Source organism: Pelobates fuscus, chromosome 4, assembly GCF_036172605.1.
Source record: "Pelobates fuscus isolate aPelFus1 chromosome 4, aPelFus1.pri, whole genome shotgun sequence".
In the NCBI taxonomy this organism is placed as follows: Eukaryota; Metazoa; Chordata; class Amphibia; order Anura; family Pelobatidae; genus Pelobates; species Pelobates fuscus.
The window spans coordinates 50,536,067-50,555,940 of NC_086320.1; the positions used below are offsets into that span (position 1 = coordinate 50,536,067).

The following is a 19,874-nucleotide window of genomic DNA, read 5'->3' on the forward strand; positions in this document are numbered from 1 at the left end:
ACACATACATACAAACACACAAATACATACAAACACACACACATACACACAGCCACATAAATATAAACACATACATACATACATACAGACACACACACATACATGCAGACACGTTCACACACACACACATATAAACACACAAACACATGCATACAGACACAAATACACATACAGACTCAAACATACATACAAACACACACATACATACATACACATACATACACACACACACACACACACACATACAGACACACAAACACACACACATGCTTAATGTTTTAGTCACCCTCCGGTTTCCTACCTTTTAGGTGCAGGAGGGTGACTTTCCCTGGGGTCCAGTGGCTGGCTCCAGCTGATGGGAGGCAGAGTTCCCACTCTGACTCCCTCCTCTCTTTCCTCCTCCCGCGCGGCTTTCTAGGATAGCTGGGAGGAGTGACCAGGGCTTCCTCCCAGTGTCTGACATCAGATAGGGCCTGGTCGCGCTGTTAAAGCACCACAGTGCTGACCAGATCCACTGGAAATACTGTGCCATCGGGTGGCCCTAACAGCCCCAGGGCCACATTAACAAAAATAGGATATAGCGTATACTGCGCCTAGATATTATACATACATAAACCTTGGAGGAAGCGTGGTAAACCTAAAAAAAAAAGAAAAAACAGATGATAGTGCAATACAGTATAATATAATTGTATTATACTGTATTGCACTATCATCTGTTTTTTTCTTTTTTTTTGAGGTTTACCACGCTTCCTCCAAGGTTTATGTATGTATAATATCTAGGCGCAGTATACGCTATATCCTGTTTTTGTCTATCTCACCCCACAAGGCTTTTGGGAATCCTTGTATTGTATACCCGCGCCTGTTCTACTATATAGTGAGCGCCTATACCTCCAGTTTGTCATATTTCCCCCAGGGCCACATTACCCTGATCGCAGGGGTCCGCAGGGCGGGCAGGCCCCCGGAGTGACGGGCCTGGTCACAGCTGCGACCACTGCGACCCCGATAGTTGGCGGCCAGGCCCCCGGAGTGACGGGCCAGGTCACAGCTGCGACCACTGCAACCCCGATAGTTGGCGGCCAGGCCCCCGGAGTGACGGGCCAGGTCACAGCTGCGACCACTGTGACCCCGATAGTTGGCGGCCAGGCCCCCGGAGTGACGGGCCAGGTCACAGCTGCGACCACTACGACCCCGATAGTTCCGCCACTGGGGATAGACAGACCGGGCGACCAACAGACAGACATATATATATTTCTGTGAAAGTGGGGTAAGGTTCACGATGTGTGTTTCTCCAACCTCACTAAGTTAATATTAATATGATATATATCATGGGTTATGACATTTTTGGGACTTTGCAGATGTGGGTGTTATTTACATAGTTGCCATCCATTATCCTCCAGCTGGCTGCACCCATGAATAAAAAGACATCTGACTGCCTTGCATGTCTCCTGTGAAAGCAAGCCAGGAGTGGTGGCCCCAAGAGGCAGTGAGATGTGGAGGCTAGGGGTGGCTTACCTTCTCTGCGTGCGTTAGCAATGACCTTTGCTGCTGATTTACTCATCACATGGACCACAAAGAGAGGGCAGTTCACAGAGTTAGCGATAGTGATAGCTCTTTGCGTGGCTTCAGCCTCTACCTCTTCTGGGCGACACAGTTCATGGCCTTCGGGGCCAGTGATTCCCAGGGACAGCATTTTTTTTGCACCCTTTAAATCATGAAAAATGAACATTATGAAAAAAAAAACTTGATGTTTATAGTGTTATGAATACAAAACTGTATTCCTAACACTACAGTGTCATTCTACTTTTGTTCCCCCCCTCTGGCCTTGAAAGGGTTAAAAAAAACTTTAAAAATGTACTTGATTCGCACTGGATCGGGCTCCCGCGCCAAGGTCGGTGCAAAGGTGCATGCACAGCGAGCGCCGCATGGGCATTAGGCTTCCCCCATAGGAAATCATTGACTTCATGCTTTCCTATGGGATATTTAAAGACACTGGACATCCTCATACACAGAGTGAATATGTCCAGCATTGTTTCATGGAGTTAATCTCTGTTAAAACTGCAGGAAGCGCCTCTAGTGGCTGTCTGGTAGACAACCACTAGATGCAGTAAGGACCCTGAAATGTAAACATTGCAGTTTCTCTAAAATTGCAATGTTTTACATTGTAGGGTTAATGGGACAGGGACACTATATATATATATGTGCATAATTGTGATCTGTGTGTTATGGGAAAGTAATGCCTTTTAAGGGTTCTAAAAACATTATAATAAAACACAGCCAAATATCTCCAGGACTATTAGTATCTTCATATTATTACATGATTTTTTCATTGTGGTTGAGTTAGGACTAGGGTTAGAGTTTCTTTAATATTAGGCTAGAGATTTGCACTCCTCTCCTAACAAAAGTCTCACTTTAATATTTTCAAAAACGCTTTTCAAATTATCACAATCTAGAGAAATGTAGAGAAATGTCTCATGAATTATCTACAAATGAATTACGGTATCTACAAAAATCACTATAAACGTAATGGAGATTTCTGTAGATAAATCATTTGAAAAGTTTTCTAACTGATTGTGATAATTTGAAAACCTTATCCAAAAATATTAAATTGAGGCCAAATATAGTTTGGTAGAGGACATACACCAATGAGTGAACCTTGATCATCAGTGACCAAGAGCATGAGGGCAGATTACTTCGTTCTCTTAGACTATCTACACCTTTCAGACTGCAGATGCACACTTGATAAGTGGAAGCAATATTTACACATTACTGGGGTGAATAAGGAATATGCAGGGTGCCTGGAAGAGCTCTATCTAGGGTATCTGCTCCAAAAAAATGTTTAAATAAAAAAGCACACAGCATCAGTATAATCAACAGACTAGTACAATAAACTGTAGTAGGTATGGTGCTTATAATGCCAGTTAACTAAATTTGCAATTAATATTATCATGTAACCATATATTGGAGGAAAGCACAATTAAAAGGTAGAAACGTAGAATGTGACGGCAGATAAGAACCATTCGGCCCATCTAGTCTGCCCAGTTTTCTAAATACTTTAATTAGTCCCTGGCCTTATCTTATAGTTAGGATAGCCTTATGCCTATCCCACGCATGCTTAAACTCCCTCACTGTGTTAACCTCTACCACCTCAGCTGGAAGGTTATTCCATGCATCCACTACCCTCTCAGTAAAGTAATACTTCCTGATTAACTATATGTTGGGACACAATATATTTATACATATATACAAAACCAGTTATAAAAGGATTGTGTAACTTATTTTTAAATCACTTTTTGTATTTTCATTTTTTCTTACATGATTTTAGGATAGTAGATATCCCATTATATTTAAATAACTATTGTTATCATCATTATGTTTAAATATTCTAATTAATATTGCATGTTTTTGTCACAATTTCTCAGACAGTGTAAAACTGATTCCTTAAACATCTGACGGGGCAATTTCTTCGTCATATACGAGGATCTAGGAGATTTTCAATAGGTACCCAGTAACCGAGAGAACTATAAAACTTGTCAAAACCTAATTTCTGAAAGTAGACACTAGATGTCAGTATTCCCCTGTCTTCTGAATAATGTTTTATTTGCTATGATTAATTTTGTGTTCTACAAAGGAATATTTACCTCTGCAATTAAATCTCCATTTTCTGCGTGCACTTGTGCAATAGCCCCAATATCTTTACAGCAAGTAAATGCTTGATAGAGTTCAATATCGTGAACCATATACAAATCTTTGTAGGCCATAAACATCTTAAAGGAATTAACTCCTTTGTCTCTTGCGAGAATTCCCATTTCTTCTTTGACCTGTTAAATGATATCAGACATTCTGTTATGATAGAGGTATACCATAATTGATCATCAGATGAATTATTAATAAACTAACAGCTGTCAATAAGCTCTTAATGATGGTGACACAATAACAATATCACAAATGGGAAATTTTTTGAGAGAATTTTTACCTTTACACCTAATCACAATCGTTCCTTACATGAGTTATCAATACATTAATGGATCCACTAAATTGACTAGAAAAGTCACTGAAAACACTTTTTCAAATAATCAACACCCAAAAATTGTGCGTACCACTTCTCCCGAATGGACAAAGTTTTTACTACGGTAACATGTCCTTGCTAATCAATTAAAGGACAAAGATTCACTGTACATACAAAATAACATAGCAAATTAGATAACACAATAAACACAATAAATACACTATCACCGAAATGTCCAAACTCTTGTCCGTCATTAACCTCATCAACTTAGAGTTTCGATATTTGGCAATGATGAATGATGTTAAGAACGGTTTTACATTGATAGGGATTTTTCACTTTGTTAACATTACAGGCAGAGGAACATTATAACATATTTTCATTTGAACACGTTGAAAACACTCTAAATTCAGACTTCAGTTCAGAAAATTGATTGACTGGATTGAGAATTACTCTTTAAACTGGATTATTAAATAAACTGTGAACTGTAGACAATTTACAGAATTACAAACTTTAGACCGAAATAGATTTACAAACTTTAGACCAAAATTATAGAAATGGAAAATTAGTTAAATTGGATAATTATTCCAATTAATTAATTTCCGCCTATTAGATGTAATCGCCTTGACTATTTTACACAATTTTCTGCTTATTGAATATAGATAGATAGACATAGTTAAACACAGACAGAATGGGAACTTTAATTTACTGTATGAAACTAATAACAATGAAAGTTTTCCTAGTTCGTGGTTGGTGAGTTAGTCATTAACCTAAAAAGCAGTTGTTCATATCTAGCAAATGTGTCAGGTTTGGTTAAAATAGCACTTATTTTTTTTTCAATGTTTGATTTTTATTAACATTTTCTTCAAAATAACATACAATGGGGTACAGAAAGGAAGAAGGGGAAGGGGTAAAGGTACGTTATGATATAATTTATGAGAGCGGACAAAGTCATATTACACTTTTACAGATTAGTAACAGGTGGGTATAAAAACATAGAGATTCTGTTACAACAGTGTACATAGCAATAATCCGTCGCTTAATTATATTTGCAGATATAGGATTTAACATCATTTACCGTCAGATAAGAATTCAAATATGCCATATAGGAGGTAATGGCAAACTGTACAACAGTGTGTAGGTTGCAAGGGCCTTGTTCCCAAAATTATGGTTGTGCAAATGCATATAAACATAATGCATATAAACAGAAACATATTTATCATAAACACAGTCAAGATGTAATGTGTAGAAGCACAGCAAGATATAATATTGGTGTGTACATTTACGACTTTGCCGAGATAAATAGCAGGGATAAATAGCAGGTAGAGGTAGAGGATACAATAACCTATTACATAGGGCCATTTGGTGTATCTCGTTTGCAAAGAATTGCAGTGAAATGCAAGATTGCACACAGCTACAAGGTTGCGCACGTCTTCACTTGTGAGAGGTATAGGAGGTAGGGGGGTGTCAGTCGTATAAAATAACAAGGCATTATTGGGTGAAAAGAGGGAGTAGGATAGAGAGCCACAATAATGTGATACAAAATTATGGAGTGTAGTTGGTGTAGTGAAGAGCATCAGATCAATTTGGTAAATTGGTTATAGATGGATTCCCAGTTCTCCCAGTGTTCGTTGAATTTGGTCAAGTCAACTCTCTTGGCCCATTCTCTCTCATGACAGTAAATAGTATTAACTTTGTTAAGTAATTCTTGCAGAGAGGGGGAGATGTTGCTTTTCCAATGAGTAGCAATACATGATTTAGCAGCTATTAAGATATTGATAATCGCTACTTCCAGAGGGGTACATAGCAACTCAGGTAACAAGTGGAGTAAGCAACCTGCTGGGTTTAAAGTTAATTGCATGCCATACAAAGAGTGTATAATTTTTTTTACAAAATACCAAAAGGTTTGAAGTTTCAGGCAGTCCCAAAAAATGTGTAGGAATGAGCCTGTACCTTTGTTGCATCTCCAACACGTGGGTGTGGAGGTAGGGTAAATCTTGGTAAGTCTGTTAGGAACTAGGTACCATCTCATTAGCACTTTGAAGTACGTCTCCCATAGAGTTACGCATTTAGTGGATCTTTTAGTGGATGAAATAGCTGTGAGCCAATCTTGTGTATGAAATTCTTCGCCCAGCTCTCGTTCCCATTTGATCATATAGGGGAGTTTAACAGGGCTACGAGCCACTGCTTGTGCTAGGTAGCATAGTTTAAGGAATTTCTGAGGGAAACGAGATTTATCAGACATGTAGCAAGTGTGGCCTATCAGGCTTAATGATGATAAATCAAAGTGTGTGATATTAGCCGTGTTTATTATGTGTTTTATTCTTAAATAAAGGAATATATCTCGATGTGGTAAGTTATGAGCGGACTGTAAGTCAGGAAAGGATCGAAGGCCTGTTGAGTCAAATAAGGAGTAAACATGAGTCAGACCGTGTGTTGGCCAGTGGTGTATGGGAAGATCTGGTGATAGCGCAGTAAGAGCTCTTAGAGGAGCTAAGTAAAGTAGTTCTTCTTTGGGACATAACATTGTGCTCCATGAATTCCAGGAGCGTAGAAGAAATTTTGTGCTTGGCAATAAAGACGTGAAAGAATGGTTGCACTTGGACCATAGTACATTGGGTAGGGATGGGATGTTGCCACATGCTTGTTCCAGTTTAAGCCAGACCGGGTTAGCTTTCTTGGTCATGATTTCCAAGCTCTGTGCTAAAGAAGAGGCCCTATAATATTTACTGACGTTGGGGACGCCTAACCCTCCTTGGTGGATGGGGCGCCATAATGAGTGGAGTGCGATTCTTGGGGGTTTTCTCCTCCAAATATGTGCATTTAGGACAGTTTGAAACTTGGTAAGGATAGAGTTCGGGACAGTGATGGGTAGTGTGCGGAATAGGTAGAGTATGTGAGGAAGTGCCATCATTTTGATCGAGTTTATCCTGCCTATCCAAGAGGTGTTCAGTTTGTCCCATTGTTTCAATTGAGTTGAGATTTTGTGCAGAACCGCTTCGTGGTTCTCTTTTATGGTTTGTGATTTGGATTGGGTTAATTTAATGCCCAGGTAGGTAATGGAAGTCTTGCGCCAATCAAAGGGGAATTGTGATTTTAGAGTATCGATTGTTTGAGGATTTAAGTTCAATGGAAGTATCTGGGTTTTAGTGATGTTGTTTTTGTAGAACGAGACCGTTCCATACATATTCAGAATTTGTAGGAGGTAGGGAATAGAAGAAGTCGGGTGTTTCAAAAAAATAATAATATCATCCGCAAATGCAGCTAGCTTTTTTTCTCCTGCAGGGGTTTGAAGGCCTGGGAGTAAGGGATCGTTTTTAATTGTGCGAAGAAGAGGCTCTAAGCAAAGAATGAATATTAGAGGGGACAAAGGGCATCCCTGTCTGGTACCATTAGAGATATTAAAATTGATGGATGAGAAGCCCGTATTGAAAACTCTTGCTGAAGGCATGGAGTAAAGGGCCATGATGCTAGTGAGAAAGGAGTCAGAGAAACCATAGGCTTTAAGAGTGGCCGACATATAAGACCAGTTCAGGCGGTCAAAGGCCTTTTCTGCATCGAGGGCCATAAGGACCCCGGATTGGCGATGACGAGTGGCCCAATCTATCAAGTTTGTACAGAATCTGGTGTTGTCACCCACCTGTTTGCCAGGCACGAAGCCCGCTTGTTCTTCAGAGACTAAGTTCGGTAATATCTGTTTTAATCTATTAGCTATCAGTTTAGCATATAGTTTCACGTCTGCGTTTAGCAGAGAAATCGGACGTAAATTACTACATGATGTGGGCAATTTGTTGGGTTTGGGCAAGGTAATGATATATGCTTCCAACATTTCCTTCGGGAAGCTACCTATTTTTTGTATTGTGTTGAAGAGTTTCGTGATATGTGGGGTGAGTTGAGGTTCCATTTTAATATAATAGTAGTTGGGGAGTCCGTCTGGACCAGGGGCCTTATGCTTTGGTAGGGACCTTATGGCTGTGGCTACCTCGTGCTCCGTAAATGGAGTGATCAATTGATCATTTTGTTGTGGTGTAACTTGTGGAAGTGAAATACGTTGTAGAAACGTCGATATGTTTTGGGCGCTCGGGATGTTGGTATTCTTGTCTAAGTTATAAAGATCATTGTAGAATGATGATAATTCATTGACTATGTCTATGGGGTTAAATAATTTTGTGTTCGTTTTGGAAAGAATATAAGGGATTTTTGTCTGGAGGTATCTGGATTTAAGCTGATTAGCTAGTAGCTTGCTGGCTTTATTGCCTAAGGTGTAATATCTCTGCTGGAGTTTAGTCGCCTTATTGGCAAAATCCTCGATTCTCAGATTTAGTATTTGTTCACGAATTATTGCGATTTGTTTCGTGGTAGAATGAGAGGGTGAGATTTTGTTGGAGTTTTCCAATGTTTCAAGCTTTCGTTGAAGTGAAGTATTTAGGTTACTAGCTGTTCTTTTTTTGATTGATCCTAGTTTGATGAACGTTCCTCTTATTACACTTTTGTGCGCTAGCCATTGGGTTTCTGTGGATGTGTCTGTAGTGACATTGTTAGTAAAGTAGTCCTGTATTTCCAAGGCAACTTTTTGTAAATTGTCAGGCGAGTCTAGGATGGATTCGTTTAAGCGCCAGGTGCCGCGGCCTTTTGTGGGATAGGGTACTGCTATGGTGACTATAATAGGTGCATGATCGGACCACGTCCGTTGTCCTATGGTTTGATCTAAGAGGTGGGGCAAGGTCGATTTATCGAGTAAACATAAGTCTATCCTTGTATAAGTCAAATGAACTGGAGAGAAAAAGGTATAATCTTTGGCTGTGGGGAATACATTTCTCCAGGTGTCAAAGAGATCGTGTGTGAAAATAAGGTTCGAAAACAGTTTACTATTATGCACAGTGAGTTTGTTAGGTTTTAGGTTGTTGACACGTTGGATGTCTAGTAAGGGATCAAGTGTGCAGTTACAGTCACCACATATTATGACATGACCTTGTTTTAGGGTAGATATCTTTTTAATAGCCTTGTTGAGAAAGGAGAATTGAGCGTCATTGGGCGCATAGAGGGAAGAGATTGTAACTTGAATACCATTAAGTTCACCAACCAAAATAAGCAGTCTGCCCGTGGGGTCAGCGTATTGTCTAGTGGGAGTGAATACCCAGTCCTTGTGAAATATAATTGCCACTCCTTTAGATTTATTTGGTGCGTATGCATGGTACTCTGTAGGGTATTTGGATGATCTTATGTGAGGTGGATTGTTTTTGCAGAGGTGAGTTTCTTGGAGGCAGACTATGGCAGCCTCAGAGTTATGCATATCTTTTAGCACTTGACTTCTTTTGTAGGGGCTGTTTAGACCTTTTGCATTGAGGGAAAGGATTTTTAATGTATTAGTCGTCATTTTAGGTAATTATGGTGCACGAGTGGAAAGAATGGATGCTCTAGAATGAATAGGAATGTCCTAAGCTTCCGTTGGATATTGCTCACAGTGAAGGGCCTCAGTAATGGGGCTTGAAAATAGGTATCGAAGGATGCGTCGTGATCCCTAGAGGGTAAATTCTGGTACCTTGGAGGAGTGCAAGGGGGAAGTAAGGGAGGGGCAGTAACAGTAACGGGATAACTATATACACAGACATTTCCTTGAAGTGGAAAACGTAGAGTGGCCATTTTTAGACACTAGGAGTGCCTCAAGTGATGGCCGGGGGAGGGGGGGAGGTGTGAGAGGTCCTGCAACCAGGTTATATTGATCATGGAATAAATAACTGCGGGAAAGCATTTATATTATATTCCATATAGAGTAGGAACTTGTCAACAGTGATGTGGCTAGGGCTTTGAATGACAGGAGTTTCGTGCAAGGATTCCCGAGTTGAAACAAGTGGAATGTAGGTAGAGAGTGGGGAGTATTTGCACGTTAGCAAATAGCTGCAATGAGTACAAAACAACTGAGTGGCTGATATTAACTCTAAGTGTAGGGTGGTGCGATGTAGCCAATTACCGTGAGTTGAGGGTAACAAATATCGTGTATAATTGTCTCAACATACACGTAACACATTTTCCATGAACAATTACAAAGTTTTTTGCATACTAAAACATAATCAATAAGAATAGACAATATTAGAGATAACTGAAAAATTTTCTGCGATATGTGCCCTTATCAATTAAGCTTGAAGCAAGGACTGGAGGTATAAATGGTCAGAATTAGGGCCTCATGTGTGATTGGAGAGGGCTTGCAAAATAAATTGTTTAGAGCGTTGTGATCATTTACTTAGGTTTGGGGGTGGCAATTATCGTACTTATTATCATCGTAGGACCCGTACACCTTAGTTATGAGCAAGCCTAGTTCTCGAAGTAGTAAAACATAAATTATAAACATGAAAAAAAGACAATATTAGAAACAGACCAATAAATGTTTGCTATACGTATGCTTATCATTTACACTTGAAATACTGGCTGGAGGTATGCATATTCGTGCATAGTCGAGATTGGGACGCTATATGTGAATTAGGGAGGGCCTACAAAATAGGATAGCCATGCGGGTAGTGGGTGACCCGGGGTAAGAACCTGTCGTCAGATGATTAAGGCCCGTGAAGCGTACCTCCGGGATGTGGATATGGAACGTGTGGATCGGTGGTACATTGTGACCATCTACTGGACTATAAGGAAAACAGTCAACGGATGTAATAGCCATGTGACTTACATGGTACGTTAACCATAAGCAGAACATAGTTCTCAAAATAATAAGTAAAAGCAACGATTGGGGATATAACATTAAAACGTTGCAACAATTACAATTCCGTATGCAGCAAGGAAGAGTGTTGTACATAAACAACAACTGGGCATATGTGTAGTGATAGGAGGGAATTTATGATCGTGAAGATGGTTCACGTCGGGTGGTGATTACATATCGCCGTGTAGGCACTGTATATGCGAAGTATACTTATTGTGTAGGGAACCCACAAAACCAATTGTGGATATGTTGTAATGTTAAATTCGAATGTGGCAGGATGGTTATTGACCTGCAAGACAGAGATTGAGAAGCACGTGGTCGTGCTCTAATATTAGATTGTCGACCTGCCGCTATAAACCAAGCAATTAAGTTATACAGATTAGTACCGAAGATGATATAAATGATCGGTGTTAAGTACTAAGTATGGATTGGGTTGTCAGTTATAAAATAAGATATGCTTAAGTAGCACCACAATAAGAACTTATACTCATCGCAATTTATAATGGACGGAAAGTTCATGTGTTGCGAGCCGGCGAGCCCGCCATCTTCCACTCCTTTTGAAGTCGTCTGGGAGAGCAGCTTCTAGTCGGGGAATTGAGCGGAACAGCGTTGGAGTTAGTCCATAGGCCCCATTTGATGAGGAGTTTCATCCCGTCTTCTGGTTCGTTGATTACATATGTTTTTCCTTGTCGCCAAATCAAAACCTTTGTGGGGTAACCCCATCTGTAAGAGACTTTGTTGTTGCGTAGTGTCTTTGTGACGGTTAGGAATTCCTTCCTTCGTGCCATGGTAGTGGCTGATAAATCAGCATACAAGGAGATTTGTTGGTAGGGGTCCGGGAGATGATCAGCTTTCCTGGCCGCATTCAGTAGAGCGTCTTTGTGTGTGAAATAATGAAATTTCACTATGACGTCCTTCGGGACATCTCCAGACATACGGGCCGGTCGTGGTAGCCTGTGCATGCGATCGAAGGTCCATGCAGAGTCTGGCAGTTCCGGGACCAAGGATTTACAAACAGCTAGTATGAATGCTGGTAAAGCGTCGTGGGACACATCGTCTGGTATGCCCCTGAACCGAACATTTTGTCTTCTCGACCTATCTTCTAGGTCAGCTAATTTAAATTTGAGCGTGGTATTTTCTTCCGAGATTTTCTGTAGCTTATCAGACATTTCGTTGTGGGCTAAGCAAATCTCATCGGATCTATGCTCAAGTTGGCTCGTTCTGTCACCCAGGGCCGAAATTTCTTTCCTTAGCTCCCGGTCAATCTTCAGGAAGTCTTGACGTATAGTCGATCGGAGTTCCTGAAGCATTTTGTGCAGGCTGCGGTCCATGACCGCGATATCAGAGTGTTTTGAGGAGGTCGATTCGCAGTCAGAGTTGGCTTCCGATAAGGTAGCCCTGTCGCCGCCATCTTGGATTTCTCGTCTGCGATCTTTTTTCTTGTTATTTCTTGCCATATCGGGCAGTTTCAGTTGCTTGGGAGGAGACATTAGTGAGGGATGCTCCTTGGGGATATAATTAGTTGAAATTTGGCAGTTAATGCTGATATTGTCGCTCGTTAGGTTTGCAGATCGACGGAGCTCTCAGTCCATGCGACTGCACTCGCCGGAAGTCGGACACGCCCCCCAAAATAGCACTTATTATGTTTAAACATGACAAAGAGCATAGAATATTATCTATACATTGTATTAAATATTGTATTGTATTCAAGTTTGCCCCTCTTTCCAATGCTTCTTCTGTCCAGGGCCGGCGCTACCTGTTATTACCTGTTAGACAGACTAGGCAGCCGCCTACGGCGCCCCTTGGGAAGGGGCGCCGCCAGGAGCGCCGGCCCCCTTCATGCTGCAGCTGCCCGAGCGCTCTGCAGAGAGCCTCAGGCAGCTGCAGCTTTGCCCGGGCTGGCGCGTCCATGAGGGCGCACCGCCCAAGCGCAGCATGAGGAGAGGGGCTAACAGGAGGGAAGCGCTCAGCGCTGCCTCCTGTCACTCCCTCACTGTAGCGTGGCAGAGCCCTGTATGGTCCGCGGGTACAGGGAGCATCTGTCTCCTGTACCCGGCCGGACTAACAGGAAGTGAACACTGAGTGTTCACTTCCTTTTAGTCCGGCCGGGTACAGGAAACAAAAGCTCCCTGTACCCGCGGACCATACAGAGCTCGGCCACGCTACAATAGAGGTAGGGGGGGAGGAATTGACAGTGAGGGGGGGGGTAGGAATTGACAGTGAGGGGGGGAGGAATTGACAGTGGGGGGGAATTGACAGTGAGGGGGGGAGGAATTGACAGTGAGGGGGGGATGATTTGACAGTGAGGGGGGGATGATTTGACAGTGAGGGGGGGATGATTTGATAGGGAGGGGGGAGGAATTGACAGTGAGGGGGGGAGGAATTGACAGTGGGGGGGAGGAATTGACAGTGAGGGGGGGAGGAATTGACAGTGAGGGGGGAGGAATTGACAGTGAGGGGGCGGGATGATTTGACAGTGAGGCGGTGGGATGATTTGACAGTGAGGGGGGGATGATTTGACAGTGGGGGAGGAATTGACAGTGATGGGGGGATTGACAGTGAGGGGGGGAGGAATTGACAGTGAGGGGGGGAGGAATTGACAGTGGGGGGAGAGGAATGGACAGTGAGGGGGGGAGGAATTGACAGTGAGGGGGAGGAATTGACAGTGGGGGGGAGGAATTGACAGTGAGGGGGGGAGGAATTGACAGTGAGGGGGGGATGATTTGACAGTGGGGGGGAATTGACAATGGGGGGAGGAATTGACAGTGAGGGGGGGATGATTTGACAGTGAGGGGGGGAATTGACAGTGAGGGGGGATGATTTGACAGTGGGGGGAGAGAAATAAATTGACAGGGAGAGGAGGGAGAGAAAGAAATTGACAGGGGCTGAGAGTGACAGGGTAGGGAGGGTGAATGAGAGTGGGGAGGTAGAGGGGAGAAGAGAGTGACAAGGGAGGGGGGAGAGAGAAATTGACAGGGAGAGAAAGAAATTGACAGGGGGTGAGAGTGACAGAGTAGGGAGGGGGAATGACAGTGGGGAGGTGGAGGGGGGAGAAGAGAGTGACAAGGGGGGGGAGAAGAGAGGGACAAGGGGGGAAGAGGGGGGAGAAGAGAGTGACAAGGGGGGGAGAGATTGACATCCATCCATCACACACACACACACACAATCACACACAATGCACCCCTTACACACAAAGACAATGCACCCCTTGCACACAGAAAAATACACAATGCATTACACACACAATGCATTACACACACAGAAACACACACAAGCAATGCATCCCTTACACATACAGAAACACAATGCATTCCTTACACACACCCCTTACAGACGCACACACTGCATCCTGTACATACACAAAAACACACCTTGCAGCCCTTACACATACAAACACAGATTCACACAATGCATTCCTTACACACATATCAGGACATCCCCTACACACTCCAACCCCTGTGAACAAACTCATTGGTGGAACATGAAGGTGGACCCTGGGACCCAGACCTTGAGCTGTGTAAAGGGCCCCCCAAAAATGGAGCTGCTTCCCGTTCTCCCAGAACATTGATTTTTGTGACCACAGTTCTACACCAGACCAGTGGAGCCAGACTGCAGCTAGAGCCCATCATCATCCTCATCTGGTTGTAAGTAGGCAATCTAGTATATTATTCGTGGCACTAATCTCTAATTTACCTCACATTAAAGAAACACTATAGTCCCTAGAACCACTGCAGCTTAATGTAGTGGTTCTGGTGTCTATAGCCTGTCCCTGCAGGCCTTTTAAAGTAAACACGGCGGCACTGCAGCACTGGCGTTAGTTAACATGGCAGATCATATGGGTGGGGCATTGTGATGTCACATGGGGGGGGCGGCAAACTTTACTTTTGCCTAGGGCGGCAAAAATCCTTGCACCGGCCCTGCTTCTGTCTACTGTAGCCTGAGCTGTACCAAAGACCATGAGGCATGTTAATCTAGAACAATTTGTTTCCTTCTTTTTGACCTGTTTGAGCATCTTCCTGTGAAAGAATATTGGCATACATTGAGCTAATCAAATTGCTAGCAAATGTATAGGTGAAATGTTATTTAACATTTACATATTTTTAAGTGCGGCTGGTCACTCTAGATAGTGCATGTGGAAGAAGCAAACATCAGGTCAGTATATTTTTTATCCATTATACGCCCCATAACCTAAATTGCCCATTTGGTGTTCTGTATATTTGAGATACCATATACAGTTGAGTGTAATATTTATTTTTCATTAGACACATGCAAAAATGTGTTACAAGCAATTCATCTGAATAAAATGCCTTAATCGTCGAACAAGTAAGAGCGATTCGGAATTTAAAAAAATGCCTGCTCAAGTCTAGTTTTCCATTACTACTGATCTAGAACACTATGATGAAATCTATAGAAACTGGTGGGTTAGTGGCCCAGCCGTGTACTTTCATCTTCCCATGGAAGAAAAAAAAAGTGTGGTTCCTCAAGCAGGGTAGACCCAGATGAACACTACTCCCACCACCCAAGGAACCAATCACTCACTGTCCATGAGGCTTGGCAATGACCCACTATATCTGGAGCTTCAAGGGCAAATAATGAGTGTTTCTGGTTAGGGGAATAATACATTTATGATTGGAAGTATCCTAAAAGTTGTTATCAACCACTACAGTAGTTCTTAATGGAATATTTTCACCTTATCACTCCACCAGGTAACGGCAACATGAAGACTGTAATCACAACAAACTTTAGGATCAGCCCAGCCTCTCCAGGTGTTATAGGCTTCGATTAGAGAGGACCCCTTCCTTGGAATTGCAAAATCAATGATCATTGTTGTGCCACCAGCCACAGCTGCCTGAAAGACAAGGTTATGAACATATGTGATAAGGAAATCTAAGCCCTGATACAGTGATATATAGAAAATAAAACTAAATGAAAATTAATAATACATAAACCGTACATGCTCAAATATAATATTACTTTTTATTTTTTATTTAAATAATGTTTAATAAGACAGTCATTTGGATACAATTAAGTTAAATTAAATTTAAATGAAAAAAATTAAATAAAAATACTGTGAGGTGAAAAAAATCCTTCATTTCTCCCACATTCCTCTATCGAATCACTTCCTCCATTCTCCCACATCCCCTTCTTGACTATGGACTCTCACTAGTCATAGTATGGGCTATTAATATTGCGGCAGAGGCTATGAATTAGTGGAGCTTCTCTGAGCTTCTCAGTTTTCCAGATTACCCCTTGCCCAGTGGAGGTTTAGTTTTGTTGTTTGGGTACGTAACTTTTGACTGTAAAGCATTGCTTACCATTTAAAAGATTACAGTGCCATCAAAAAGCCTTCCCTTTTTATTTTTGCATATTTGTTACACTGAATGTTTTCAGATTTTCATACATAATGTAATGTAAGACAAAGATAACCCACATAACACCCACATAACCCACATAAACACCAAAGTAAGTTTTTATATTTTAATTGTATTTATTTATGGAAAAAAGGTCACCTGACATCAGCAAACTACAGTCAGTCATACTCTCCAAGTGGAGATACCTTAAAACAGTGGTGAGTCTACCCAGGATTGCCCGATGCACCAACATGTCTCTAATGCCACAGCAACAGTCTTTGAGCATGCTGGGTATACTACGGGATTTTCTTGCAAACTGCAATACAGTATTAGCTTTTTATGCACTGTAAAATGTTGCTTCTTGGCTGTTACTGTACTTAAATGGATACTCTACGCACCAAACCAACTGGCTTAATGAAGTACTTTTACTGTATATATCATGTCCCTGCAGTCTTCTCTGCCATTTAAGAGTTAATTCACTTTTGTTTCTGTTTATAAAGCTCTAGCCACACATCCCCTGGCTGTCACTCACACAGCCTGCATGAAAAAAATGTCTAATTTTCAGTCAGATGTAACAGTGCAGTTTGCTCACTTTAGACATTTTGATCTCCTACTCTGTTAAATGAACTTTGATCACACAACAGAGAGTCCTGCACGATCCAGCAGGCTATTAACAGAGAATACAAAAAAACATCTAAATTAAATGGACTGTGCTATAAAGGAAGCTTAAAAATTAGATGTCTTTACAGAACATGTGCAAGGAGACTGTGTGGGCCACATGCAGGGAGGTGTGACTAAGGCTGCATAAACAAACTGTATCGACTCCTAAATGGCAGAGAATTAAGCAGTGAGACTGCAGGGACATGATTTACACACGAACACCACGCCATTAAACTAAAGTTGTTTTGTTGCTCATAGTGTCACCTTAACGTATGGGGCTTAAGCCCTCAAGTAGACATTATATATTTATTTATTGTGGGCATTTTTAGGAATCTGCACTTCCAGAAGTGCCATTATGTTCTTTTCATAAACCTACAAAGAGTGTATTTGACCATATCTATTTATATATTTTTGTCACACCTATGTGCGCTTCTATCCCTGTGCCAATATTACAGAATAATCATGAAATATCCTCCCAACCCCCCCCCCCCCCAATTTTTCTGTAAAAAAAAAAAGAAGAAATTAAAGGTTACAATTTTGAAAATATACATTTATTACATTTTAAGGTATCCTTCAACAGCAATCTATACTTGTGACGGACCGCCTGGAACCCCAACCGGGTGCCTCTGCCAATCGCTGCTTCCTAGTAATCTGTGAGTACAATAAGCACCGCACCGAACACCATAACCACTGTAAACCCCACAAACCGCCACAGCTTGGTTGGGGTCTCGCTGATCTCCACCCACTCTGGACCCAAGACCAGGATCCAGCTTCCAGTGGGTAGACCTCTCCTAGTCCAGAGAGCAAAGCAGGCTCCTCCTACAAGAGCAAGTGTTGTAATCCAAGGGAGTATAGTGATTATAGCAATCGTTGCAGTGATTATAGCTCTCCAATCCCCCAAACATGAGCCTAGACTTCATGAAGGGGTAAAGCAATTTGATTTATTGGGAGCCACACACAGCCTTTTATGTCAGTCCCCATGCAAGGGGTTTCCTCAAACATGTTCCAGGGGCATTCCCACACAAAACAAGATAATCCGTCCCCTGTGCCTTGGAGATAATTGAGTCAGGAACTGTACTAAACTCAATTATGTCCAGGCACAGAAAAACATTTTAACAACCTTCCGAAGTATCCCCAAAACACATGGAAACCCCACAAAAGTCCCACCCCTTAATAGCCCCGATCTGGGGGACCAATCCAGATCAGTTTAGGGGTTCGGGATTTCCATGGAGATCATAAGTTGACCAACCTCACACAAGGCTCCTGCCCAAAAGAGTTTCATGAAATCAGGCTGTGCGGTTGGTCTCTTTCAGGAGTTCACAATACAACAAAAATATGAATGCAACCAGTTCATATGTACACATAGTCTGTGTCTCTTGTTCGGGAGTGTGTTTATACCGAACGCCGCTCTTCTGAAGTGAATTCAGCCTAACGTATGAAGAGATGAAAGTCCCAGCGGTGTTCAAGTCGTTGAGTGTCCAATTATAGTTCCATGCACTCGACGACCAAACACCGCTGTATGTGTTCGCGGCTAAAGATGACCGCCGCCATGTGTTCGTCCATACGAACGGCAGCCACCCAGCCGGCCATTTAGAATGTTGCGGTTAGAGCTTGTTAACGAGGTCGAAATGGTTAACAAGTGACACACTCCACTTCCAGGTGGTCCAACTGTTCAGTAGTTGGCTTGGCATGCGAACAGCCTAAGTATAATCCGTTTGGTAAATCCTATATACCGAACCAGACAAGGGAAAAGGCACGAACAACGCCTTTCCATAGTCCTGAACCAAAGTATAACGCATGGGCCATAGTCCTGAGGTAAGAGGCTGGCCATCAGGCCCCTCCAAGAACCTGTGACGAGGCTCAGTTCATCACAATACGCAAAATGTTTTTTACAATTTTATGCTAGCTATTCATTACATGTTTAAAAAAAACTATTATGTTGCTTTTTATTTTTTTTACAAATGAAAAAATGATTTTATTGAATGGGTTAATGCCATATATTCATTTCATCCACAGTCTTGGCGTGTAGCACTGAGTTACATACACTGCAATATTTTACTGTCTATTAATAAAGTAGGAAGCACACGGTGCTATGAGTGGGATTCGGAGGATGTGCCGTTGCTTTATATAAATTGTGTTGAGAACACAGTCAGCTTTTTGTAAATAATTTTCCAGCTGCAACGTCTTTTCCCTAGAGGACTGACCGTCTATTATTAGCAGCAGAATTCTGAAGAGAACTGACACTATGATGGGCATGACAAAATACTAAAGCAGTTGTTTAGCATGATGTGCACATTGAACCATGCACAAAGCAGCACTCAGTGGTGAAACTACTGTGTTGTGGGCCCATCAGGAGACCCATCCACTTAGGCCAAAACCCGATAGGCAGGCAAATGTGATAAGGGGCCTAGTAGGGAGCTGCGGCCCTTAAGCAGTGTGACTGGGCCTCTTTAATATTGTCAGCCAGTGCTGGAAGGAAGTTACTACAAGTCACTTCCTCCCAGCTTACAGTCCACATGGGCTCAAAGGACAGGGGATGCATAGAGAGGGAGGAGGGTGCACACTGCAGACATAGAGCCTGAACAGGTTCGGCTCCCATCAACAAAAACATAGAATATGAAAACTCTGAGAATGGGCGAAAGCTTAAAGAAACTTAATAGCTTGCTCTTCAATCCCCGCTCAGGTCTCAAAAATGTTTTTGCTCACTTGTGCCATTACAAAGAGAACCTACACCATGTGCATATCAGACTGATTCCACCTGTAAGGGCTGTCTGGAACTGAAATGCCAGCACGTTCTCTCTGCACGAGAGATACAGCAACCCTGTATTTTTAGCCTTCTTTGGGCCCCATCAGCGAAGTGCAGCTGATACCCATCTAGGCAAACGGGGTCCACGTCTGAATTACCCTTTTAACTTGGGGAGAGCCTAAGCAAATGCATTACAACAAAACCAGAGAAAATCAGAACTTTAAGAATGGGAAACTCAGTGGCTTGACCTTCGGTTAGACCCAGCATAGGTCTCAAAAATGTTTTTTACTTACTTGTGTTCTTTCTGCATGAGAGATACAGCAACCCCAGAATATTGTGGCCTTCTTATATTCTCTTATAGTCATAGTGTTTTTATTGCAATGTGTTAACTTGGCTCTCCCAAAGTTAAAA

At 42.1% G+C, this 19,874-nt stretch overlaps 1 protein-coding gene across 3 annotated transcripts in view; it reads right to left on the reverse strand.

Moving 5' to 3' along the window:
• Window positions 1–19,874, reverse strand: part of DPYS (dihydropyrimidinase) — a 359,961-nt gene that overhangs the window by 30,183 nt on the left and 309,904 nt on the right. For all 3 annotated transcript variants that reach the window (XM_063451168.1, XM_063451167.1, XM_063451166.1), the window contains 3 exons: window positions 15,397–15,555; window positions 3,639–3,818; window positions 1,513–1,702 (listed from right to left, as the gene is read on the reverse strand). In XM_063451168.1, the coding sequence (XP_063307238.1) occupies window positions 1,513–1,702; window positions 3,639–3,818; window positions 15,397–15,555 (529 nt within the window). The remainder of the gene's footprint in view (window positions 1–1,512; window positions 1,703–3,638; window positions 3,819–15,396; window positions 15,556–19,874) is intronic.